Below are 27,522 nucleotides of genomic sequence, written 5' to 3' on the forward strand. Positions count from 1 at the left end.
CTAATGCCCCGTACACACCATCACTTTATGTGATGAAAAAAAATGAAGTTTTTAAAAACGTCACTTTAATTGACCGTGTTTGGGGGAAAACTTCGTTTTATGTCTTCTAAAAAACGACCAAAAAAAATTGAAGCATGCTTCAATTTTATGTGTCGTTTTTCAAAACGTCAACTTTTACTTCACAGAAATTGACCGTGTGTAGCAAAAAACGTTGTTTAAAACGACGTTTTTTCACCCGCGCATGCCCAGAAGCTAGTTATGAAGCGAGCGTCAATGGAAAAAGTGGTGAGAACGTAACCTCGCTTTGCTAGAACATTGTGAGAAAAACGATGGTGTGTAGGCAACTTCGTCTTTGAAAATTGAAGTTTCAAAAACTTCATTTTTTACTTCACAGAAAATGTCGTTTTTTTTTCATCACATAAAGTGATGGTGTGTATGCGGCATAAGAAATGACTGGCATAAGGCTCCTTATGCCGTCTTATCTTAGGCTGCATTCTTACGCAGGCCGCTAGGTGGCGTTCCCGTTCTGGTCAGCGTATAGTATGCAAATTGCATACTAACGCCGATTCACAACCCTACGCGAGCCCTGCGTGCGCAGTTTACGTTGTTTGCGTACGTCGGTTTTTGCGTAAGGCTGCCCCTGCTATTAGCAGGGGCAGCCAATACTACGTATACCCGTCGTTCCCGCGTCGCGAATTTGAAATTTAACGTCGTTTGCGTTAAGCTCATTCGACGTGCAGCGCCATTCACGTTCACTTTGAAGCAAATGACGTCCTTGCGACGTCATTTGCCGCAATGCACGTCGGGAAAGTTTCCCAACGGAGCATGCGCACTACGTTCGGCGCGGGAACGCGCCTAATTTAAATGATCCACGCCCCCTACGGGATCATTTAAATTACGCGCCCTTACGCCGGGCATTTTTGAGGAGCGCCCACGCAATTTACGTGGCTACTGCTTCGTGAATAAAGCGTAGCGCAAATAATTTGCGGGGGCGCAGGGCAAAAACGGGACGCTGCGCCTCCGTAAGAAGTGCGCAGCGGTACCTGAATCTGCCCCTTTGTTGCAGATTCCTACCTTTAGTTATGTAGAAGAAATAGTTGTTTGTCTGTGTCCATGTGCAAAGCAATGTGAATGGGATTGACTTTTTAGGGAATGCCCAAAATGTGACTTGTATCTTTGTGCAGACTTCTTGGAAAATAAGTGAGCCAATCACACAAGCAGCAAAAAAGCATTTCTGGGGGCGCTCTATACACCATGTGTCAATTATGTCACAATTGTATATGTACTTTCAATTTTTTTTTCATCCAATATTTATTCCCCATGAAAATATAATTACTCTTTAACCAATTAAGCCCCGGACCATTTGGCTGGCCAAAGACCAGAGGACTTTTTTTGCGATTCGGCACTGCGTCGCTTTAACTGGCAATTGTTCGGTTGTGTGACGTTGTACCCAAACAAAATTGATGTCCTTTTTTCCCCACAAATAGAGCTTTATTTTGGTGGTATTTGATCCCCTCTGCGGTTTTTAGTTTTTGCACTGTAAACAAAAATAGAGCGACAATTGTTAAAATAATTTAATTTTGTTTACTTTTTGCTATAATAAATATCCCCAAAAATATCTATAAAAAAACAAAATTTTTCCTCAGTTTAGGCCGATACGTATTCTTCTACATATTGTTGGTAAAAAATCAAAATAAGTGTATATTGATTGGTTTGCGCAAAAGTTATAGGGCCAGATTCAGGTACCTGCGCCGCGGCGTAACGTATCCCGTTTACGTTACACCGCCGCAAGTTTTCAGCGTAAGTGCTTGATTCACAAAGCACTTGCCTGTAAACTTACGGCGGTGTAACGTAAAGGCGTCCGGCGCAAGCCCGCCTAATTCAAATGGGGCGTGTACCATTTAAATTAGGCACGCTCCCGCGCCGGACGTACTGCGCATGCTCCGTTTTGAAATTCCCGCAGTGCTTTGCGCGAAGTGACATCATTTTTTTGAACGGCGAGGTGTGTAACGTACTTTCGTATTCCCGGACGTCTTACGCAAGAAAAAAAAATTTGAAATTCGACGCGGGAACGACGGCCATACTTTAACATGGCTCGTCTAAAGTTAAAGCGGAGTTCCGGCCACAATTTCACTTTTTAAATATAAATACCCCTGTAATACACAAGCTTAATGTATTCTAGTAAAGTTAGTCTGTAAACTAAGGTCCGTTTTGTTAGGTTGTTACAGCATTTAGACACTTTATAAAATAGAAATTGACTGGGGCCATCTTAAGTGTGGGCATCATGAAGCCAGACTGTATGACTTCCTGGATTTCAGCCTTGCAGACCTCACACATGCTCAGTGCTGCACAAGCAGTGTCAGATCAGGTTTCAGCACCTGTGCTGTCCAAGTCACATGATTCTTTGAGACTGGGGAGTGCACAGACTCCTGGAAAGTTACACCCACTACATTCCCAGGAGTCTGTGCGGTGTAGGTTAGAAAGCATTAAGCACCTAGGTGCAGGAAGTGGGAAGATTAACTATTCTGCCTAGCAACAACACTTTGAAGGCATCTAAAAAAAAAAAAAAAAATTCGTAAAGGACTAATGACATTTTTTTAAAACTACTGATGCAATGTTATATTTATGGGTGGAACTCCACTTTAAGCCATGTAAAAGCATGCTTAACTTTGCGACGGGAAAAAATTAATAGCGACGACGTAACGAACGGCAAAACCTTCATGGATCGCCGTAAAAGCTCATTTGCATACCCGACGCTGGAAAACGACGCGAACTCCACCCAGCGGCGGCCGAAGTATTGCAGCCTAAGATCCGAAGGCGTACGAAGCCGTAAGCCTGTCGGATCTTAGCCAAAAGCCGTCGTATCTTGTTTGTGAATCACAAATTAAGATACGACGCAGCAAATTTGAAAATACGCCGGAGTATCGGCAGATACTCCGGCGTATCTCTTCTGTGAATCTGGCCCATAGCGTCTACAAAATAGGGGATAGTTTTATGGCATTTTTATTATTATTATTTTTTTTTTTACTAGTAATGGCAGCAATCTGCTATTTTTATCGTGACTGCTACTTTATGGAGGACACATCGGACACTTTTGACACATTTTTGGGACCATTGTCATTTTTACAGCTATAAAAATGCACTGATTATTGTGAAAATTACACTGGCAGTGAAGGGTTAAGCGTGTCCTAGAGAGTGATTCTAACTATTAGGGGGCGTGGCTGCGAGTGACACATCACTGATCGCTGCTCCCGATGATAGGGAACAGACGATCAGTGACAGTGGGCCATATTCTGAGAGAAGTTACGATGGAGTATCTCAGGATACTCCATCGTATCTCTCTTTTTTGGCCCGTGTATCTATGCGACTGATTCTTACAACCATTTTCGCATAGATACACTTAAGATCCGCCATCTGTAAGTCACTTACACTGTCGGATCTTAAATGTAATTACGCCGCCCGCCGCTAGATGGCGTTTACGTGAAGGTCTCATTTGTTTATGCAAATGAGCCTGCTACGCCGATTCCCGAATGATTTCGCGTCGCGTACCCGTCGCTAACGTCGTTTGCGTAAGCGGAAACTTACTCCTGCTATATGAGGAGTAAGTTTCCGCATGTCCCACGTAGGCCATGTTACGGATAGCGTCGGGTCCGCGTCGTGTTTTTCCGTCGGCTACGTCGTTTCCCTAAGTCGTTCTTGAATACGACTTTACGTCAATGACGCACACGTCGGCGTCATTGACGTTTTCCGCCGAGAACTGGAGCATGCGCACTGGGCTTTTTTAAGCCCGGCGCATGTGCAGTTACTTAGAATCGGGGGCGCGCTTAATTTGAATAGAAGCCGCCCCCTTGAAGATACGCGTGGCTACGCCGGGCCATTTACACTCCGCCGCCCCAAACTACGGAGCAAGTGTTTGGGGAATACAGCACTTGCTCCTGTAGTTTGGGGCGGCGGAGTGTAAATGCCTTACGCGCCGCCTGCGGACATTTACAGAGAATATGGGCCAGTGTCATTAGGCAGAACGTGGAGATGCTTGTTTACACTTGCCTCTCCCCGTTCTGCAGCTCTGTGAGCCGATCGTGGGACACCAGTGAACATCCTGCGGGCACAGTCATGGAGCTCACCGCCGGCGGCACGCGCTCGCATGGCGGGAATTTTAAAGCAACGGAAATATATGTTACTCTGCCCAGCCATGCCATTCTGCTGAAGTATATGTGCAGGAGCCGGCCGTTAACCGGTTTAGGAAGACTGACAGAAACAAGAGCTAGGAAAGACGCTTATTGCTGATTGATAAAAGTCATTGTATTTGTGCTTGAAAAGTGGTTGTTCTTTTTGGCCTGGAGTTCTTCTTTAACAAAACCAACATTTATATCATTGTAGATAATGGCACCACTGCGTCTTTAAATGTAGACCTGAGATTCACCAACATGGAATTTGATGAAAATCTGAAAGATTACACATCTGAGGAATATAAGGAGTTTGAAAAGGACTTCAAGCGTAATGTAAGTGGATTACAGCCTGCACTTAAAGAGAACTTATCTTTAGAAACCACATTGAATAGATAGTGAGCACATAAGCATGACCAAATATAATTGGATTTTTAAAGTGTATCTAAGCCAAAAAGAAAAAAAAATATTATACATTACTTGTCAAAAGTATTGGGGAGCCTGCCTTTGCACGCACATGAATTTTAATGTTAGCTCAATCTTAGTCCGTAGGGTTCAATATTGAGTTGTCCCACCCTTTGCAGCTATAACAGCTTCAACCATTCTGGGAAGGATGTCCACAAGGTTTAGGAGTGTGTCTATGGGAATGTTGGATCATTCTTCCAGAAGTGCATTTGTGAGGTCAGCCACAGATGTTGGACGAGAAGGTTTGCTTGCATTCTCTGCTCTATTCTATCCGGTTGAGGTCAGGACTTTGTGCAGGCCAGTCAAGTTCCTTCACCCCAAACTCGCTCATCCATCTCTTTATGGACCTTGCTTTGTACACTGGTGTGCAGTCATGTTGAAACAGGAAGGGGCCATCCCCAAACTGTTCCCACAAAGTTGGGAGCATGAAATTGTCCAAAATGTCTTGGTATTCTGAGGTCTTAAGAGTTCCCTTCACTGGAACTAATGGACCAAACCAAACCCCTGAAAAACAACCCTACACCATAATCCCCCCTCCAACAAATGATTTGGACCAGTGCACAAAGCAAGGTCCATAAAGACATGGATGAGCGAGTGGGGTGGAGGAACTTGACTGGACTGCACAGTCCTAATCTCAACCCATTAGAACACCTTTGGGATAAATTAGAGCAGAGACTGCAAGCCAGGCCTTCTCGTCCAACATCAGTGCCTGACCTCACAAATGCTCTTTTGGAAGAATGGTCAAACATTCCCATAGACACTCCTAACCCTTGTGGACATCCTTCCCTGAAGATTTGAAGCGGTTATAGCTACAAAGGGAGGGCCAACTCAATATTGAACGCTACAGACTAAGACTGGGATGTCATTAAAGTTCATATGCAGGTAAAGGCAGGCGTCCCAAGTTCATATGCAGGTAAAGGCGCACGTCGACGATGATGACGCGGCGACGTGCGCGACGCTGTAATATAAGGACTTCTACGCATGCGTCGAATCATTACGACGCATGCGAGGGATGGAATCGGACGGATTGATCCGGTGAGTCTGTACAGACCATCGGATCAATCCGCTGGACTGGATTCCAGCGGATAGATTTCTTAGCATGCTAAGAAATTTTGATCCGCTGGAAATCCATCGGCCCGAAGAAAATCCGTGGATAAATATCCGCTGGGTTGTACACACCAGGGGATCTATCCGCTGAAACCGGTATATAGTATTCAGTACGGGCACTACACTAAAGTTAGTGGGGAATGGGAGAGTTAATTTTTGCTCCCATTCACGATTTGTTAAATTTGGGCTGCTGTCATTCCAGAACTGTCCTATGGGTCAGTCTGCGTTCCAGGGGTGCGATCCCACCCCTGGGCGACAGTTGGCGCTAAAGAGGTTCTGGCAGAGCCACTTTTCCCCAGCAGCCAATTAGAGGAGTTCTTCCCTCGCTGGGCATGCTGGGGAGGGGTATATCTGTGGCAGACGCCGTTGATTTTCTCGCGGGGTTTGAGTTCCAGGTGCAGCATCCACCTTTAGGGTGTGCGCATCCATGGACCCCGCCACCATGGCCTACCTGGCCGGAGTTGCGCACCATGCGGAGCTCCATCCTCATGTTGAAAGGGGCCCCAGCGGCTTGCTGGGTTCTGAACTTTACTAGGAAACTCCTAGGCTGAAGGCTGCACGGTGGGGGATCGGCTCAGGGGGAACCCAGAGAGAGGTTATCCAGGAGTTCTGAACAAACCACCGGGAGTCTGGTTACCGTGATACTGACAGGTACAGTGCAGCTGTCTACCGGTGACTCTTAGGCCTCGTACAGACGAGCGGATATCCGATGAAAACGGTCCGCCGGACCGTTTCCATCGGATATGTCCGCTGGCGGATTTTGATCTGATGGCTGTACACACCATCAGATCAAAATCCCCACGGAAAACATCCGCGGTGACATGGCCGCGCCATCGCCGCGACGATGACGCGGCGACGTGCGTGACCCTGGAAGGTAAATACTTCCACACATGCGTCGAATCATTACGACGCATGCGAGGGATGGGGATCGGGCGGACTTATCCGGTGAGTCTGTACAGACGACCGGATAAGTCCGAGGGACAGGATTCCAGCGGATAGATTTCTTAGCATGCAAAGAAATTTTTATCCGCTGGAAATCCGTCGGCTGGATTTTTATCCGCTGGGAAATGTCCGCTCGGGCCTACACGCGACCGGATCTGTCCGCTGGAACTGATCCGCGGATAAATCCCAGCAGATAGATCCGGTCGTGTTTACGGGGCCTAACTGAATTTACTGGGAGGATTCGCTCAATCCAACCATCGCTCATTAAGTTTCTAAGCCTGTGGCAGAGGCCTGTTTCCTCCCAGCGATCTACAAGTGACACCTCGGCTGCCAGGCTTGTGGCGGAGGTCTGTCCGGGGGCACTTTTACCACTCTGGCTGGAGTGGCGACGAACTGATTTCACTGTTACTGACAGCAGGATTGCTCTCTTCATATCTAAGGCCTGATACTTCCGTTCTTCTTATGCTTCATCAACCTTTCCTATCCTGCCTCATGTTGATGTTGGCCGTGTTGGGCCTTGGAATAAAGCATTCAAGAAAATCCATTTGATGACTGGACATTCGCTCACAGTTTTGGCTCACTACTATCACCCCTAGACACACTGCAGGGTAACTTAATACACCAATCCCAAAACAATCAGCGGCTCCTTCGGGGGTAGCGCTACAAGTATATTATGGCTTGCCAGTCCTTAGATGTGGAGGCCACATTACTTTTCTTTTTTGAGCTATTTCCCTTTGTTTTACCTGATTCTGCCAGTAACAGACTTCCTTTGCTAGAGTAACAATGCTCACTCACATTACTGTATCAGGACAACAGAAACAAGACAACAGACACCACCCCTTTATGTTCCATAACATAGAAAGGTGGGGTTCTGGGGTTCTCAAGTCCTAAAATAGAGCTGGGAACAATAGTAATTCAGCACAGACAAGGAGCACATGAAGTTATCAGCTCACTAAATTACTGGAAGGATCAACAGGTATTTTAAAGTTATCAAGCAGATGTAACAAAACACTTTAAATGTTATATTTAACAGGCCAAAAGAAAGCAAATAATAGAAGTTCAATGTTGGGGTTTACAATACATACCCTTTAACCACTTGCTTACTGGGCTCTTATTCCCCCCTTCCTGCCCAGGCCAATTTTCAGCTTTCAGACTTTGACTGACAAGTACTTTAATTTCTGCATTGCTTTGATAAAAATAACCCATATCAATGTATATTATTTGGTCTGTGTGAAAATTATAGAACCCTTTCACACGGGCTGTCTGATCAGGTCCACCTGTCAGTTTTTCAAGTGGACCTGAGCGGACCCTCCGGTCTGTTCTATGCAACGGCACTGCTGACTCCCACCGCCATCCGTTTCGACCCTATTCACCAAAAACAGACTTATGGTGGCCCTATTCCTCATTCATCTGGTGGCTCAGGTTGGATGGCATTGACTGGAAACAAACAGGCGGTCCGTTTCCATCTGATTGCCCCATAGAGTAGAGTGGGCTGTGTCCGTGTCCACTCTGCATAGCAATTATTGAAAATTGATCACACCTGATGTACTCATGGCCCTAACATGTCAGAACAGTACAAATACCCCCCCCCCCCCAAGTTACCCCTTTTGGAAAGTAGACATTCCAAAGTATTTAGTAAGAGGCATGAGTTTTTGAAGTTTTACTTTTTTTGACTACCAATGTGGCCAAACATTTCAACAGGTGTCACAATGGGGACAAAACAGCTATGTGGGTCCAAGTTATTAAAAAAGTCAGGGTGTCCAGACTGGGGGGGATGCGTTCCAGTCCCTGTGTCGGAGGGAGGTATTCTGGATTTTTCAATTCCAGACTTGCATTCCGCTCGGGTTCAATTTCGAGTGGGATGTCCTGACAATGTTGTTATGAATGTTTTTTAATATGGTGTGGTGAAGGTTTGAATTCTCCTTTTTGATAAATTAAAATTTTTGTATCAATACATTTTGATTTGTGCACATGCTGCGTTGTGTTTTCCATTCGGAGCCCCTCCAGCTTGACTCTTTGTACCTGGGTCACCACCCTTTTAGCATTTAGAGGAAAAAGAAGCCTCAGATGCACTTCTCATTGGTCAGCACGACCACGTGGATATGCTGACCAATTAACACTTGATATTGAAAGCGTTACAATGGCTACTCACTCCGAGGCTGTGTATTGTGGTGTACATTGGCAGCACCGGGCATCACAGCCACTATGTGCCGCAGGGTCCAGAGAGGTATAAAAGCAAAAAATACAAGTGTGCTACTATCATAGCATCAAAGCCATAGTTGACCAATGTGCATAGTGAATGGAATGCATCAAAAAAGGATTGGTGGAAATAAATAAAAATATGAATACAAATAAAAAAAGTCTCTGTGTGACAGATAACCACAAGTGTTGTAAAAACAGTAGGTGCAACAAGTCCTATCGCAAAGCAGCTGATTTTCAAAAATCTTATACTCTTGAGCGTAGTGACGTCAAATGCTAGGCTCCGCCCGACGCGGCCTTTCGTCCAAACGGGCTTCAGCGGGGAAAGGAGGCGTTTGGACGAAACACCGCGTCGGGCGGAGCCTAGCATTTGACGTCACTACGCTCATCAGCTGTTCGGATTGCATCGCAGCCATCAGCTGTTACACACGCTGACATCCTATCTTTTGATTCATGAGGATCCGTGTGTGCAGGGTGAATATGTTTTACCATCTGTCAGTGTCATACTGAAGAAAATAAAATCCTTTATTAAACCTACTGCACCATGAAGTCCTTTATCCTCTCTTTCTAATCCCACTCATTGTTTGAGCACAAAGAATTTGTTTGAGCACACGGAACGGCATATCTTCCAATCCTGAAGGTCCAAGAAGGGAGCTGACACACAGCATTGGAGTACTTCCTGGGATCCACGGAATTACAGCCCTCTGAGTGCCCAATAACCCCTTGAGGGTACAAAGTTCTGGTAAGCGGCCATCCTATATCTTTTTGGATTTAAATTACCTGCCTGCTGATATCGCCATAGGAACAAGTGTTTATGAAGAGTATAAGATTTTTGAAAATCAGCTGCTTTGCGATAGGACTTATTGCACCTACTGTTTTTACAACACTTGTGGTTATTTGTCACACAGAGACTTTTTTATTTGTATTCATATTTTTATTTATTTCCACCAATCCTTTTTTGATGCATTCCATTCACTATGCACATTGGTCAACTATGGCTTTGATGCTATGATAGTAGCGCACTTGTATTTTTTGCTTTTATATGTCTTCTGGAGCCCAATATTAGGTTCCTATATTTTTGAGTGCAGCACTTCACTTTTTATTTTTTATCACCATTTATATTCAACACTATTCAATTGTACTTTTTGGGAGTAGCGCGGATTGATCTGTGCCTTTATTATTCGGGTCCAGAGAGGTAAGCAGGTTTTTTGGATTTAGTCCACCTTTGCATTTTTCGTGAACTTACCCTTTAAAGGTCCCATTTAGGCTCATTATTTTGTAAGTATTAAAACTTGCAAGGGATGTTGGTACCTCCCAATGGGGCATATTCCCCTCCCAAATGCCAAACTTTGTTGCCTATATTGCAGATTGTTTTCTTATGTTTGCTTTTATTTATCTATTTATTTTATTCATTTTTTTGACAGATGAACATCGTCTATGCGACCGTTGCTGGGTTTGAAGATGTAAAAATACTGTCTATAAGGTATGAAGAAAATTGTAAGCCTTTTTCTGATGAATGGAGATTTATGTCATTTTTAAACAATGATTTCACCAATATATACGGTATGTTTAAAAAAAAAAAATATGAAAAAATTGTGAATAATAATATGTTTGTGTCGTCCCTGGCAGCAACGGAAGCATTATTGTGCTTCATGAGGTCATTGTGAGATTCCAATATATGCCCGGTGAGAATATAGCTTACCAGTTCAACGAAGCACATCAAGATGTAGCAAAAAACCTGGTTGAACTGAGAAAAAATTGCAGCGCAAACCGTAAGTAATATAACTGCTAGTGCTGGTCCAAGACTAGTTTGGCTTTTTTGGGTTTCATGCACATGGGCCCATTTGCCCAGGCAACTTAATAACACGGCATATTTCTGTTTACCGGGATGTCCTGTAGCCAAGGGCCAGGCTGGGCATAAAAACCAGCCCTGGAATAAATTACATAAGCCCCAGTGGCGTAGCGTGGGTTGTCAGTGCCCAAGGCAAGTAATTTGCACCCCTAACCCGCGGACATTTAGCACTCCGAGTCCCTTACACTTGTACAGTATTAAACCCCTTATGGTACCTCTAAGGCCCCTTTCACACTGAGGCGGGTGGTGCAGTGGAGGTAAAGCGCCACTATTTTTAGCGGCGCTATACCGTCGGAATTGCGGCGGTATTCGGCCGCTAGCGTTGTGGTTTTAACCCCGGCTAGCGGACAAAAAAGGGTTAATATCGCCCGAAATGTGCCTCTGCAGAGGCGCATTGCCGGTGGTATAGCCGCGGTTTCCCATTGCTTTCAATGGAAAGGAGCGGTGGAGGAGCAGTAAACACACCGCTCCTCTCACCGATCCAAAGATGCTGCTAGCAGGACTTTTGGAGCGGTCCTGCTAGCGCACCGCTCCAGTGTGAAAGCCCTCTGTGCTTTTACACTGGAGAGACAGCAGCCGCTGTTTAGGGTCGGTTTGCAGGCGCAATAGCGCCTGCAAACATCCCCAGTGTGAAAGGGGTCTTAGGATGTACCATTCTTTCTCTATGTTCTCCTCTTTCCCTTTTATCTCTATCTAAAGGGGGCTGAATACAAATGCACACCACACTTATCAGATATTTATTTGTAAGAAAAATTGAAAAACATTTATCATTTTCCTTCCACTTCACAATTATGTGCCACGTTGTGTTGGTCACCTTTAGAAATAAATAAATAAAATAAATTTACGCTTTTGGTTGTAACATGACAAATGTGGAAAATGTAAAGGGTTATGAATACTTTTTAAAGGGCACTGTAGCTGGGTATAGCAGCCTTCACCCATTCATGTTTATGCATGGCTATACGCAACACTAGGACATCCTAAACACCAAAAATAATGCATTGAATGGGAAAATGCTCCTTAGTGTTAAGTCCAGGTTCACACTGAGCTGCGGGAATGAAGCTGTGCTTCAGCTGAACTTGTATGATTTCACTCCCGCATGTCAGTCCCGATTTCGGCAGAATTTTCATAGACATCTGTGCAGGTTTCTGCACAGCTGCCAATGTAAATGGCAGCCTGAAATTGCAAAAAGTAGTACAGAAACGACTTTTTGAAATCGGTGCAGCGGCGCAGATGCGGCATTGTACCGATTTGACATGCGTTTTGACATGCCAAATCGCAAGTCAAAACGCTCCAGTGTGAAACGGGGCTAAAGCTGAATTACAATCACAGCTAAATTACATACAGCTGCATCCAATAAAATTAGAATAGAATCATAAAGTTAATTTATTTCAGTAATTCAATTCAAAAAGAGAAACTCATATATTTTCTATAGAGTTATATATTTCAAGCATTTATTTCCTTTCATTTTAATGATTATGGCTTACAGCTAGTGAAAACCCCAAATTCAGTATCTCCTAAAATCTGAATATTGCATAAGACCAGTTAAAAAAAAAAAGGATTTTTAATACAGAAGTGTTGGCTTACTGAAAAGTATGTCCATGTACAGTATAGTATGCACTCAATACTTAGAGGGGGTGACTTTTGCATGAATTACTGCATCAATGTGGCGTGGCATGGAGGCGATCAGCCTATGGCACTGCTGAGGTGTTATGGAAGCCCAGTTTGCTTTGATAGCAGCCTTTAGCTTGTCTGTATTGTTTGGTCTGATGTCTCATCTTCCTCTTGACAAAACCCCACAGATTCTCTATGGGGTTTAGGTCAGGTGAGTTTGCTGACCAATCAAGAACAGTGATACCATGATCATTAAACCAGGTATTGGTACTTTTGGCAGTGTGGGCAGGTGCCAAGTCTTGCTGGAAAGTGAAATCAGCATCTCCATAAAGCTTGTCAGCAGAAGGAAGCATGAAGCGCTCTAGAATTTCCTGTTAGAGGACTGCGCTGAATTTGGACTAAAACACAGTGGACCAACACCAGATGACATGGCTCCCTCATCATGGACTGGACCTACCGTGTAGGTTTAGGAGATATTTGTTGCACCTACAGGTAAGCCTTAAGCCTCGTACACACGGTCGGACTTCAAACAAACTTTTCCTTGGATTTTTGTCCGAAGGGAGTTGGCCGGACTTTTTCAGCAACAAACAAGAACGTAGTGATGTTTCAACGTACTGACAAGAGTTCAAAAGAGGAAGTTCAATTCTCCGGCGTCACCCTTTGGGCTCCTTCTGCTAATCAAGAGTTAGTAGAGGTTTCGTCTGGGTGGATTCGCGATTTTCTATTTTGTGCAATTTTGTTCGTTTCTGAACGGCCATTCGTCAAGCAGACATGTTGTGCAATCCAACATTCTGTTTAGAATAACAACAACAAAAAATTCCAGAAAAACGCATTTCAAAAAAGTTATACATTGATTTACATTGTAACCACTTCAGCCCCGGAAGGATTTGCCCCCTTCCTGACCAGGCCATTTTTTTGCGATACAGCACTGCCTCACTTTAACTGACAATTGAGCAGCCGTGCGAAACTGTACCCAAACAACATTGACATGGTTTTTAAAATGTAAATGTCACTGAAGAGCGATCAGGGGGTTAAATGTGTTCCCGAGATGTGTTTCTTACTGTGGGGGGATGGTAGTGACTAGAGGAGGAGACATATCACTGCTCTTACTTAAAAGGAGCAGATGATCTGTCTCTCCTCTCCTGACAGAATAGGGATTTGTGTGTTTACACACAAAAATCCCCATTCTGGATTTTGTGCCCATGACCGCTGGCCACACGCATGGGGTCCCCCGCCGTGCAGCAGGTCACGCGCGCGCCTGTTATAGCTGTTTAAAGGGCCGACGTACAGCTACGGTGATTTACGGGAGAGAGACGACCTGCTACAGTATAACGGCAGCGGCTAGTGGTTAATGAGTGAACTAAGTATTTGATCCCTTCGCAAAACATGACTTGGTACTTGGTGGCAAAACCCTTGTTGGCAATCAGAGGTCAGACGTTTCTTGTAGTTGGCTACCAGGTTTGCAAACATCTCAGGAGGGATTTTGTCCCACTTCTCTTTGCAGATCCTCTCCAAGTCATTAAGGTTTCAAGGGTGACTCAAACCTTTAGCTCCCTCTGCAGCTGCTGTAACAGTTGGAGGTGTAAGGCCTCTTTCACACGAAGGGTCCGATCAGGTACACCAGTTTTTCCGGTTGACCTGATGGTCCATTCACCCCTATGTACCTGCGGGTGTAAATGAACTTGCGTCTGTTTATAACCGCCTACCTCTAATCCGATTCCGTCAACTCAAAAAAAAGGGAAGGGGATCTATCCTTCTCCGTCTAGGCTGACTCGGTTGGAGGTAGTCGGGTGTAAATGGACAGCAGAGTCTGTTTACTCCCGGACACCCATAAAGCAGAGAGGCTGTGTCCATGTCCGCTGTGCATAAACTAAGGGGACACAAACCTGTCATCCACCCGTTCTGCTCTGATCAGTAAGGGATCATCGGAGGGATCTCCTACTGATCAAAACGGAGCCCACCCCATGTGAAAGTAGCCTATGAGCCGACACTGTTGCCGTCATCTAACATATGTCAGAGGCAGCAAAGGGGTTAAACCTCATTTGTCACATAGTTGCCCAATCAGACAGTGCATCCAGGCCAGCTTGCAAATCAAAGACCACTTGTAGGAAATGTACTCCATTACATAGCTTTGTGTCTTCTGCCAACACAGAAATGGCGTTTAATACCAAAGTTTATGTCATGATCTTATGTTTTCCTGTCTTATAGCTGGGATGTGTATTGCCGACGACTTCAGTGTGATGGTTACAAAGCAACCGATATCTGCTGAAGGTAGGTGAAATGTGTATGTGATTTTTCATTGACTTGTCTTTGGACATTCCAAATACGACGACACGTTCTATCTCTTGTCTCATCAGAGCAATGCAGGCAAAAGGTTGCCGACGAGTTTAAAGATTTTTTCAGTCTAGAATTTGTAAATGGGAACCTTATCTGTGTGTCTCACTGTGGTAAACAATCTCCTCGCTTTAAGGACTGTCATAAAGGATTCTGTCAGATCGAGAAATGGACGGGGCCCCGCTGCTTGTGAGTATTCTTTGATCTAATTCACTTTAATATCCATTTATAGGTACACTTAGACCAAATACCATATTTGCCAGTGTATAAGGCAACTGGGCGTATAAAACGACCCATTTATTTCCCAGCTAAAAGGTTGGTTTTGGGATATACTCACTTTATAAGACAACCCCCTTCCGACTAGTCTGCCTAGATCAAATCATTCCACCCGGCCCCCCTGCTGCTGAGTGTGTGTCCGCGGAGCTGTGAGAAAGAGCCGCCATAGTGTTCTGTCCGCACCACTCACTGAGCAGACAGATGCATCGCTGGAGGCTGAAGTGACTGAGTGAGAAGTACAGCGTGTGTCACTTGTGCCCAGGGGTGGACTTACAATTCCTGTCTCCAATTCGGTTGCTCTGCCTTTCCATTGCCTTCTCAGCCAATGAGAGTGGCACTGTAACCCGCCCCCTTCTTCAGCCCGGCACATTTGACTGTTATGCCGCGTACACACCATCACTTTATGTGATGAAAAAAAACGACACTTTCTGTGAAGTAAAAAACGACGTTTTTGAAACTTCAATTTTCAAAGACGAAGTTGCCTACACACCATCGTTTTCTCACAATGATCTTGCAAAGTGAGGTTACGTTCCACCACGTTTTACCATTGAAGCTTGCTTCATAAGTAGCTTCTGGGCATGCGTGGATGAAAAAACGTCTTAGAAAACTACGTTTTTTGCTACACACGGTCAATTTCTGTGAAGTAAAAAGTGCACTTTTGAAAAACGACACATAAAATTGAAGCATGCTTCAATTTTTTTTGGTCGTTTTTTACAAGACATAAAACGACGTTTTCCCCCACACACAGTCAATTAAAGTGACGTATTTAAAAACGTCATTTTTTTTCATCACATAAAGTGATGGTGTGTACGCGGCATTAGAGAAGGAGGTGCTGGAAATGGAGGGCGGCAGGAATAGGACACTGCTGGGACGGACCTAATGCAGAATAAAAGTTATCTGGATGCATGTAATCAGTAGCAGGGCTTGTTAGGAATGTGTGACATTTCTCTGTTGTCTCCCAAGTCCCTCATTCTGCACGAATGCTCAGAGCAGATCTTATGCCTGACTCCTGTCGATGCTCAGGTCACTGGTCAGGAAGGGAGAGAGGCTGCAGACAGAGACAGCAGTGTCCCGTGAGGGGGGAGAGAAATAAGAGATGTGTCTAATGCTCTGAGTGTGAGGGAGATGTTATCCACTGACACAGGAACATCATGCCTACCCTCCAATGCTTGTCATTTTGTGCTGTCCTGACTGTATTCTCTTGGCTGTGCCTGCCAATAGACATTGCATTTCTTTGACTGTGTGCTGTGAGGAATGCAAAGTGGGGAGAAATATGATGAGCCTCTAAATTCCCTGCAACAGCATGTCTTCTGGGTGATAGGTCTGTGTAGGGCTCTGGAAGAAAGACCATCAGTGAACCTTGCAGAGTTATGGTTGTCAGTGTTGGTATGTGGATTACAGTGGCTACTAACACTACCTGGGCTGAGTGCAGGGGGGAGGGGGGCTCTGCTTGTAGGGTCCATGAGCAAAGCACAGCATTTAACTGACCATAGACCAGCAAAGGAAAAGTCTATCTGATCACTAAACTGTGATTTGTGGATGTGTAGAAATGTATCATTCACCTCTGCTGTGTTCAGTGCTAGCAGGGATATACTGTTGGGGGTCACTAGTGCACCCTATTCTGTGTGATTATTTATGGTTTATTGCAATGCATCACCATAAAAAGTGGCTTATTGTTATCCAGACAGATAGCAGCAATATTGTGCAATTATTTTTCCTGCAAGAACCGTTGTTACCCCTTTCCTTCAGTGTCTGCTATTGTACATCTGCCATTCAACACAACAGGACAGACACATCTTATTCATGTACTATACACATATGATCAATTGCTGTGCCAATAACTCCTAGCACAGAACAATATATATATATATATATATATATATATATATATATATATATATATATATATATATATAAATATATATATCATATATTCATCCAAGTAGGTTTACAGGTGGCCGGATGTAAACAGGCTAGTGTCTCTTATACCCGCCTACCTTCAAGTTTGTTTGAATCTAGAAAGAACATTTTGTATGGCCCCCGAATGATGTTACAAAAATCCGAATGGCCCTTGGCAGAAAAAAGGTTCCCCACCCCTGGTCTAGATCTAGAAGCTGACAGGAACAGGCTTTATTTAGCTTTTTTCAAATCTCACTGTGCCCATTGAATGCCTCACCTCACTGTGCCATTGCATGCCTCACATCACTGTGCCATTGCATGCCTCACCTCACTGTGCCATTGCATGCCTCACCTCACTGTGCCATTGCATGCCTCACCTCACTGTGCCCATTGCATGCCTCACCTCACTGTGCCATTGCATGCCTCACCTCACTGTACCATTGCATGCCTCACCTCACTGTGCCATTGCATGCCTCACCTCACTGTGCTCATTGCATGCCTCACCTCACTGTGCCCATTGCATGCCTCACCTCACTGTGCCCATTGCATGCCTCACCTCACTGTGCCCATTGCATGCCTCACCTCACTGTGCCCATTGCATGCCTCACCTCACTGTGCCCATTGCATGCCTCACCTCACTGTGCCCATTTTCATACCTTTTCCCTGACATGCAGAGGCCGAGGACGAGAGGAGGTCTGTGATAGGCAGAACACTGAACACAGGCTCTGCTGGGAAACTGAGTGTTCCACCTATCACGGAACAGGATGAGGAGGAGGCGCGGCTTTTGAACAATGGATGCCCGCAGTCTGACTCCGCATATAATTCTGGCGTATAAGACAACCCCCAATTTTTGGGGGATATTTTTAAGTATAAAGGTTGTTTTAAACGCCGGAAAATACGGTAATGGATTTCTTTGTTTATGTGTCATGTAAGACAATGCATACTGTTCTGCTTCAAATTCTGCTTTATGCATTGAAATGCCTCCTTAGACCCAGCCTGTCCAGACAATATGGTCACCTACTGACTTGGCGCCATCCATGGGAAGCTTAATGGGTAACTCCACTTTTGTGGAAAAAATAGCAAATAAAGAAAAAAAATTATAGCGTATATAATTGCGACACAAAAGTTATATTGTAATTGAATGTTATTAAAAATGACCTTTCCTTTTCAATCTGTAGCTCTGTAATTTTCTGTGAAATGCAGTATGGCCACCTGGAGAAGTTCTGTACACAAAATGTGTACAGAACGCCCCCCAGATATGTAATTCTCTGTTTGTGTGATTGACTTACTGATTTTCCCAGAACTCTGCACTAAGATACAAGTCAGATTTCCGGCATCCCCTGCAACAAGAATGTAATTTTTGGTAAGATACTCCCAATAGGAAATCACATCTAAAGAGATACAGACCCTGCAATTTTCCTCATTAGTGCCTTGCAAGTGGAGCAGCTGGTTGATAATTATGAAACCTCTCCCATTAGACCCACTTATGCGCATGGACACAGACAAACACAAAGCGATTTTTCCAGAATAACAAAAGGTAGGAATCTGGAACAACGTTTGTCAAAACCCTTGCAATGTACATAGATTGTGGGTAATTAGTGCAGCGCTAATGATCAGCAATATGTAAAACACACACTGACAATGACACACTGTGAATGGTGAAAAATAAAACCAAAATGTGAGTATGTAAACTAATAATAAAGTTCACAGAAGCGGGTAGGCTTCAAAAAGTAATGTGAAACAAAGTCTATATAAGAAAAACACAGTGAAGAAGATTTCTTCCCATTAAGTTGCTCAGAGTAGAGAGGGAAACAAGTTGTCTACAGTCACTCTCAAAATCTTCAAAGCATAGATAGGTTAGATACTCTTACCGAATGGGGTCATACAGCATTGGGTCATACAGGCTTGAGATCCCAGATGGTCTGGATCAATGTTAAATGGGTCCTTGTGGTCCCCAGAGGCTTGGATCAATCCTGGATGGAAGCGGTGGTCCAGCAGGGTGAAATAAGGGGTTTGCGCTTTTCCACCAACAAATGAATGGCAGGGTGGTTCCAAACGAACGCCAACAAATGAAAGGAACAAGATAGAATTGCTCCCAATGGTGCAGATCAAACCAGGTTTGGTTTATTTATAAAAAATGTCATACATGAATGATGGGTAAAATAGTGATCACAATAAACGTAAGTTAAAAGCAATGTGGGGTGCAATAATGCTCTCCCTACGTGTTTCGACTTGAATGGTCTTCAACTGGGGCATATTACATAGATCACCCAGAGGGGAATGTTTTTTTCTCAACAAAAGTGGAGTTACACTTTAACCACTTCCCGACCGCCGCATGTAAATGTACGTCCACAGAATGGCACGTACAGGCAAATGGGCGTACATGTACGTCCTTGCCTTCTAGCGGGTGGGGGGTCCGATCGGGACCGCCCCCCCCCCCCCGCTACATGTGGCGGTCGGATTCCCGCGGGGAGCGATCCGGGACGACGGCGCGGTTATTCGTTTATAGCCGCTCCGTCACGATCGCTCCCCGGAGCTGAAGAACGGGGAGAGCCGTATGTAAACACGGCTTCCCCGTGCTTCACTATGGCGGCGCATCGATCGAGTGATCCCATATATAGGGAGACTCGATCGATGATGTCAGTCCTACATCCACACCCCCGACAGTTGTGAACACTAACTCCTACAGCGCCCCCTGTGGTTAACTCCCAAACTGCAACTGTCATTTTCACAATAAACAATGCAATTTAAATGCATTTTTTGCTGTGAAAATGACAATGGTCCCAAAAATGTGTCAAAATTGTCTGAAGTGTCCGCCATAATGTCGCAGTCACGAAAAAAATCGCTGATCGCCGCCATTAGTAGTAAAAAAATATTTTTTTATAAAAATGCAATAAAACTATCCCCTATTTTGTAAACGCTATAAATGTTGCGCAAACCAATCGATAAACGCCTATTACGATTTTTTTTACCAAAAATAGGTAGAAGAATACGTATCGGCCTAAACTGAGGAAAAAAAACATTTTTATATATGTTTTTGGGGGATATTTATTATAGCAAAAGGTTAAAAATATTGTTTTTTTTTTCAAAATTGACGCTCTATTTTTGTTTATAGCGCAAAAAATAAAAACCGCAGAGGTGATCAAATACCACCAAAAGAAAGCTCTATTTGTGGGGAAAAAAGGACGCCAATTTTGTTTGGGAGCCACGTCGCACGACCGCGGAATTGTCTGTTAAAGCAACGCAGTGCCGAATCGCAAAACCTGGCCTGGGCATTTAGCTGCCTAAAGGTCCGGGGCTTAAGTGGTTAACCAGTTGCCGCCCGCCCCCTGTAGCAGTCTTACTGCTACAGGGCGGCAGCTGTGCGCCAGATCACGTATATTTCAGTAATCCGATGCTTCCGGGTAGGGGGCGCAAATGCGCACTGCCGTTGACTCGCTTTTACTGTGATTACACACATCAGAAGCCAATCGGGGGATGCTGGGTACTCAATGTCTTCCAACACCATCCAATTGTTGGACAGAGAGACAGAATTGAGCATCGCATAGTTAGCTCGCAGGCGTTGTAACCATCTCTTTACCTCCCCAAATTTGGCCCTGCGCCTCTGCACTTCTGTCGAAAAATCAGGGTAGAAGGACACCCTTGCGCCATTGAACTGTATGTTGCGCCGCTCTCTGGCCAGTCTCAGGATGATTTCCCTATCTTTAAAGTTAAGGAGTTTAGCAAGCATGGTGCGTGGTGGTTTACCCGGGGGGAGAGGTCAAGGTGGTACTCTATGCGCACTCTCAACTGAGTAAAAGGGTGTAAAAGCATCTTTGCCAAAAACCTCCTGCAGCCAATTTTCCACAAACGCAGTGGGATCTCTGCCTTCCGTTTTTTCTGGGAGACCTACTATACGGACATTGATCCTCCTCAAACGGTTCTCAATGTCTTCATTCCGGAGCTCATTGGCCGTTTGATAGCCGGAGCTGTTCTGGCTGTGACTTGTAGTTCCCTAATAAGGGGGGCCATTCTATCTTCCACATCACTAACACGGCTCTCCACTGCTGTGGTACGCTCCCTAATCTTTTGGAAGTCATGGCGGATCAATCCCACCTCCTCTTTCAATCCCCCAAAATGTTCCTGTAAAGTTTGCTCAGTAGCTGTACATGTATTAACTGCCCTGAGAATCTGTGCCAGCATGGGTTGCTCATCGCCATCCTCCTCCTCTCCTGCAGGCAGTTCTGGTGTAATCTGGGCTGAGGCCTGCTGTGAGGCCTGTGCAGAGGAAGACCCAGGCTGTAGTGTGTTAAAAATGTCCGGCGTAGCATCCAACTCCTCGTCCGAGGGTCGATCCGCCACATTATTCATCTTTTGTGCATAATACACCATATCTTTAGGGACCTCCTTCCCCTGGGCTTTAGGTGTCTTAGGTGGGTTCTTACCCGCATCCTTCTTATCTCCTCGTGCTCGCCAGGCTGCCGCGGCGCCATTTTGCAAGTCCTGCAGCTCGTCTCCTTTGAGCTGTTTTCGGGTCATCAGGCCGGTAATCGAGCAGGCGGAGGGATCGTAACGTGCCCTGGATGATTCTGTACCCAAAGGTGGTGTCTGGTGCCGAATTCAGGCAGTGTATCGGCCGGGAGAAGGATCGCTGCAGTATACTATCAGGGAGCTCTGTGAGACACGTCCGCTCACATGCCGCTCTCGGCCACGCCCCCACCTTAATAGCTACCTTAAATCACATTGCTATTTGCCTAGCATACTTGTTTGTAGCCTAAATACTAAAATTTGCACCTAAACAATTAATTTAGTAACTTTTGTGAAATGCCAGTAAAAACATGGCTGCGCCAGTAAATTTCGGGTGTCGTGCCAGTAAACTTCAATCTGGTAGGTTGGCAACACTGCTACCAGGTGACACCCAGAGGTAGTAAAATTACAAAAGCCAATATGTGTTCTCTTATCCAGCTAGCCAGCTACATGATTGTTAGTTTATTATGCAAAAAAAAAAAAAAATCCAGCACTTAATTCAGCTAGTCAACACAGACAACTTAAAACGGTAGTAAACTTCTGTAATAAAAAAAAAAGAATTTCCACTGTAAAATATTGGCATAATGCGTTAGTATAGTGAGTGAGAAACTTGTATAGCGCAACAATGCGAACTTAATCGCCTCAAGGCGCTTTGCATCCAGTGTTGTCCTGATCCATTAGAAGAGGTGGGTCTTTAGTTTTTTCCTAAAAGCCCGATGGTTTTCTTCCAAGCGGATGGTCGTGGGTAGAGCATTCCAAAGCCGGGGTCCTTGAACTGCAAATCTACGTTCTCCCTTACATTTGTAGCATGATTTCGAGATTTGGAGAAAGTTTTGGTTGGTTGACCAGAGCACGTGCTTGGTGACGTAGGGTTTTATTTTCTCGCTTAAGTATTGGGGAGCGTTCCCCTGTATACATTTGTGGGTGAGGCAGAGCGTCTTAAAAGTCACCCGGTCCTGTACGGGCAGCCAGTGGAGGGACCTCAAGACTGGAGAGATAGATTCCCATGTTTTTTTACCTGTTACCAGTCTGGCTGCCGTGTTCTGGACGACTTGTAGACGTGAAATCTGGTATTTCGATAGTCCTAAGTAGAGGGAGTTTGCGTAGTCGAGTCGTGAGTTGATGATGGTTCCAATCATTACTGCTGTGTCCTCTTCCGGGATGAACGGGATGAGCATGCGGAGAAGATGATGAGAACCGCTGACGACTGATCCTATTTGTGCATTCATATACATTGCATAGTAGCACATTGTGAAATGCTTACCTTAGAACGAAGCTCTACAGTGGTGCGCTGTCACTGCTGAGAGGGCTTGCATCTTCCCCTGGTCTTCGTTCTGGGTTCGTGGACTGTATGAGTGGCTGCAGCCGCAATTATGTCACTCCTGTGCATGTGCGCAGGAGCCCTCAGTTACAGCACAAGGTATACCGTGTCTTTAGAGCACATGCATCAGTGATGTCACCAGCTGCATCTAGTGTGAATATCTCCTAACCGGTACACGTTTAGGAGATATTCATTTACCTACAGGTAAGCTTTATTATAGGCTTACCTGTAGGTAAGAAACATAAAGCGGACTTTACTACTGCTTTAATTGTAAACTGTTTCCATCAATTAGAAAAAAAAACGAAGGATTTGGTTGTATACATCTAATGCCTATACAGGTTTCTTACAGCCTTCCACACTTGGAATGTGATAAGGATCTTAATCTTTTGAAACCTTTTGGGTATTTTCACACAACCAAGTGCATTTGTTTTATTATTATTTATTGGTAGAACATTTGATAGGAGACTTTAACTATGCACAGACGAGGGCAACTCTCACTTTGCCTCACTTGATTGAATTGAATAGCAGATCCTCTGACAAACCATACAGCATTGGTATGGGAGAATAAGTGATTTGCTTGCTCAGGCAGCAATGAACTGTAATTCTTCAGGACACTCACCAATATCCCCTTTAGCGGCCACCTGTCCACTAAATTTACTAGCTTGCAGGGATGGCCCTCACAGAACAGGCCCCTACATTTAGGTCTGTAATCAGAACAGGACAGGAACATGCCCTTCTAGGTATGTCTCCTTCCCAGTTTGGGTTGCATCTTCTGTGGGCCTGGCCCTCAGGTTGACCACCTGAGGCCGCATGGCAGCCTATACAGAGGAGGGCAGCAGCCCCCTTCCTCCATATCCCCGCTTTCCAGCCAAAGACTTTCGTGCACATGTGCTCTTGATATAAATACAGTCACCCAGCATGCCTTGAGGCACCTTCCTCTGCCAATGGCAAGGGCTGTATCTACACTCATGCTCCCATTTGTCAGGTTTCATCCCACTATCCAATATGCCACTTCCTATTGGACCAGTGTGAAACAAGCAGACAACATGAGCAGCATCTGATCCCACTGAGCAGACCCCATCAATGGATCACTGCTCCCTGTTAGGCAGTCAGCACCTAAATGTACCTGACAGTCCCCAGATAGGCAGAGAAACCCAAAAATAATGCACTCTCTAGCATCTACCTAGGAGGGTGCTAAAACAGTAATCCCCTAAAGGGTCATTTTATTCTTTGAACAATACAGCTCTTTCTTTGCTACATGTTTCCTGTGTGTAACTCAACATGCAGCTAAACGCTCCTATTCTGCAATAAGTCAGACTCAATGTAATCTTGAAAGTGGTTGTAAAGGAAATTTCATTTATTTTTTTATAAAAAACATGTCTATACTTACCTGCTCTGTGCAATAGATCCTCCTCTTCTCGAGTCCCCCTCCGGCACTCCTGGCTCCACCCCTTGCTGGTGCCCCCAATAGGAAACTATTTGCCATTGGAGCACTCGTGTGGGATACCTCCTGAGCCTCGCTGCCGCATTCATTGACATGGACAGCGGGACTCAGCCCTGTCCCCTGCTCCCTCATCACTGGGGTTGATTGACTGTAGGCAATGCCAATCATACCTACCTAGGTAAATGCAGCATCAGTCCAAAAGCTGCATCTGTCCCCCACCAGCTCTAAGACTGAGAACCGAGCATTCAAACACCACCGATCACTCGGTTCTCCAAACTCTGTGAGCAGAGACCCGATGACTGTCAATCACCGGCTCTCTGCTTTGCCCCCACTCAGTAAGGGCTGAGCTGTGGAGGGGGCGGGAGCGGCCGGCTCAGGCTCTGTGACTTGCTGAGAGACTGAGCTGGGTTGCGGTTCAGACCTGTGGACGGATCCCGACCATATGATCGTGATCTTTCCTGAGCCTGGACTAGCTCTGTGACTTCAGCCGACAGCGAGCTTCAGTCCGATGTCTGCTGAAAATGGGTCACAAGAGTGGAAAATGAACTGCACTTCTGTGATCCATAGGAGTACGGCCAAAATGAGCTTGAGAATAGACATGTGCATTTGTTGTTGTCCGAATGCATTTTCGTCCGAATTTCTGAGATTTTCGTGTTCGTTTTAACAAAACAATAACGAATGCATAGAATTCGAAATACTAAATGCTTTATTTTCGTATTCATTATATTTTTGGATCGTTACAACAACAGTTTGGTGTAGATAGATAGAAGATTCGACTTTACGGTGACAATAGCAATCTGTGTCTATCAAACCTGCGGTTGAATGTGCCTAACCTAACTCTATTAGTCCGAGATTATTCAACATAGAGAGAAAAGATTTGACATTATAGAGACATGAATATTCGACGAAGCAGCTAAAAACATACGATCGCCACGAGCGGATATTTATGGTCAAATGCTCCGCCCATAGGCTATAGAAGAATTATTACTAGTCATACAACATTAGAATTCTAATATAGCTTGTGGGCTGAGCATTGTAACGTAAATGTACAATTGCGGCGTCGTAAAGTCTAGCTGCTTCGTCAAATCTTCTTAGAACATCCGACGGACACCATAATTTGAAATTCTGAAAATTTTGAAATTCAGGAATTCAAATATTTGAACATCTGAAAATTTGGAAATGCGAACATCTGAAAATTTGGAAATTCAAACATCTGAAAGTTTGGAAATTCAAACATCTGAAAATGCGAAAATTCATGAATTTACGAATATTGAAATTTCCGAAAAAAAACGAATGAAACGAAAATTAACACATTTTTCAACAGTACACATGTCTAAAGGAGAACACACAATGCATTTCCTTTTAGAGGCAGAACAAAAACCATTTGGTGTACTGGCACCCATAGCAACCCGGTCGGTCGGTCACCAGCCCTGCACTTACCTCGTCTATCGCATCATCGCTTCCTCCGGGCGGCGGCTTCGCCTGCATCTCCTTCTCCTCTGCATCATGGCGGGTTCCGCCATGCATCTCCTCCCTCCTCCTCATAGAATATTAATTTGCTATTGTAACACAAGTGGATCTGCTCGGAGCACAGTGCTCTGCATCCCTAGCCCACCCTTTTTTGAAGCCTATTAGAGACTCTGGATCTAATCACGTGCTTAAAAAAAACAAAAAACGCTATTGGAATCCATGCGTCTGGCACCTTGCATATAGATTAGGGTGGCCCTGCGCCCTGCATTACTGGCCGCCACTGGGATGGGGGATTATTTAGCGCCAACATATACGATATCTAAAAAAAAATGACAGTTTTTCTCTCCTACTTTGCAGAATAGGTTTTGCCAAAAGCTCGGGAGCACTTTAAAGATAAGTTATTGATCATGCATAATTCTTTTATAATTGGAAAAGGTTCTTTATATCCCCAGCTGTCCAGTAGGAGATGACTACTTATACACAGACAACCATTGCGATGGGAAGATATTGAAGCTCGGCCTGTATATTGGTGGAGGAGTTGCTCTAGCTGTCCTTGTCATCATCATCATCACTCTGGGAATCTGCCTGTACAGAGTAAAGTCCCAGTCGGCTCCACGTAAAGAATTGTGCTATGAGACTGTTGAGTAGCCACATTTCATGCTAAATTGTCTTATAGTTAAAATGTGGCATTGTATTGTTTTTTTTGTTTTTTTTTTAGAAACACGTGTAAAAGATATTGACTTGATGAAAATAATGTTTTCAATATGTATTAATACTTTAAACAACTTGTATCTATCTATAATTTGTAATATATTTATTAGATGTACTATGAACACGTTTTTGATATCCACTAGGAATTTTATAGAATAAAGTTTTCATCTCTTGCAAATCTGTGTGGTCATCTTCCCTTGCATCCACTATAGCCTGTGTCCTCATGCTTTTATGGGAGGCGGATCATCCATCAATCTAGAAGTGACATCCCACCCACTGTGTTTTTTTTTTTAGTTACGGGGCATGGAGGAGGAGGGAGGGACTCGGCTGTCATTTAGGATCTGATACACTGCCAAATGTGTGATGTCAATACCATGTGACCTGACTATGTAATTATGTGTCAAAACCTACAGAGCAGCTATGCAGACTTACCAATAAACAAAGAGCTGCCAGCACTCCCCACACTTCCTAAATATGTGTGTAGCACTACCCCCCGAAGGAGCTGCTGGTTTGTTTTGGGTGGCATGTTACCTCTTGGCTCCTCCGCCATCTAGGGGTATATAGTGAAAGCAGCAGTAATGGAATGTCCATGACAGGTGTCTTTTTCTGTGCTCTTTATTACCCAGCCGAGTAGGGATGAGCCGAACACCCCCCTGTTCGGTTCGCACCAGAACCTGCGAACACACCAAACGTTCGTGTGAACTTTTGGACCCCGTTAAAGTCTATGGGAATCGAACATTTGAAATCTAAAGTGCTAATTTTAAAGGCTAATACTGTATGCAAGTTATTGTCCTAAAAAGTATTTGGGGACCTGGGTCCTGTCCCAGGAAACATGTATCAATGCAAAAAAAAGTTTTAAAAACTGACATTTTTTCGGGAGCAGTGAATTTAATAATGCTTAGAGTGAAACAATAAAAGTGAAATATTCCTTTAAATTTCGTACCTGGGGGGGGGTGTAAAGTAAGCATGTGAAATAGCGCATGTTTCCCGTACTTAGAACTGTCTCTGCACAAAGTGTCATTTCTGAAAGAAAACAAGTCATTTAAAACCGGACTTGCGGCTATAATGAATTGTCGGCTCCCGGCAATTCAGAGAGAATTCATTCATAAAAAAAAAAGCGTGGGGGTCCCCCCAAATTCAATTATCAGGCCCTTCAGGTCTGGTATGGATATTAAGGGGAACCCCGCCATCAATTTAAAAAAAAATGACATGGGGTTCC

The 27,522-nt window shown here is 44.5% G+C and overlaps 1 protein-coding gene across 1 annotated transcript in view; it reads left to right on the forward strand.

The window, feature by feature from the left end:
• The window catches only part of LOC120933472 (mucin-3B-like), a 69,865-nt gene extending 43,557 nt beyond the window's left edge, over positions 1–26,308 (forward strand). The window contains exons 5-10 of the mRNA XM_040346700.1: positions 4,381–4,502; positions 10,304–10,362; positions 10,509–10,651; positions 14,551–14,613; positions 14,700–14,865; positions 26,045–26,308. Coding sequence (XP_040202634.1) covers positions 4,381–4,502; positions 10,304–10,362; positions 10,509–10,651; positions 14,551–14,613; positions 14,700–14,865; positions 26,045–26,240 — 749 coding nt within the window. The 3' untranslated portion in view covers positions 26,241–26,308. The remainder of the gene's footprint in view (positions 1–4,380; positions 4,503–10,303; positions 10,363–10,508; positions 10,652–14,550; positions 14,614–14,699; positions 14,866–26,044) is intronic.
• The last annotated feature ends 1,214 nt before the right edge of the window (positions 26,309–27,522 follow it).

Source organism: Rana temporaria, chromosome 3 (assembly GCF_905171775.1).
Source record: "Rana temporaria chromosome 3, aRanTem1.1, whole genome shotgun sequence".
NCBI classification, from domain to species: Eukaryota; Metazoa; Chordata; class Amphibia; order Anura; family Ranidae; genus Rana; species Rana temporaria.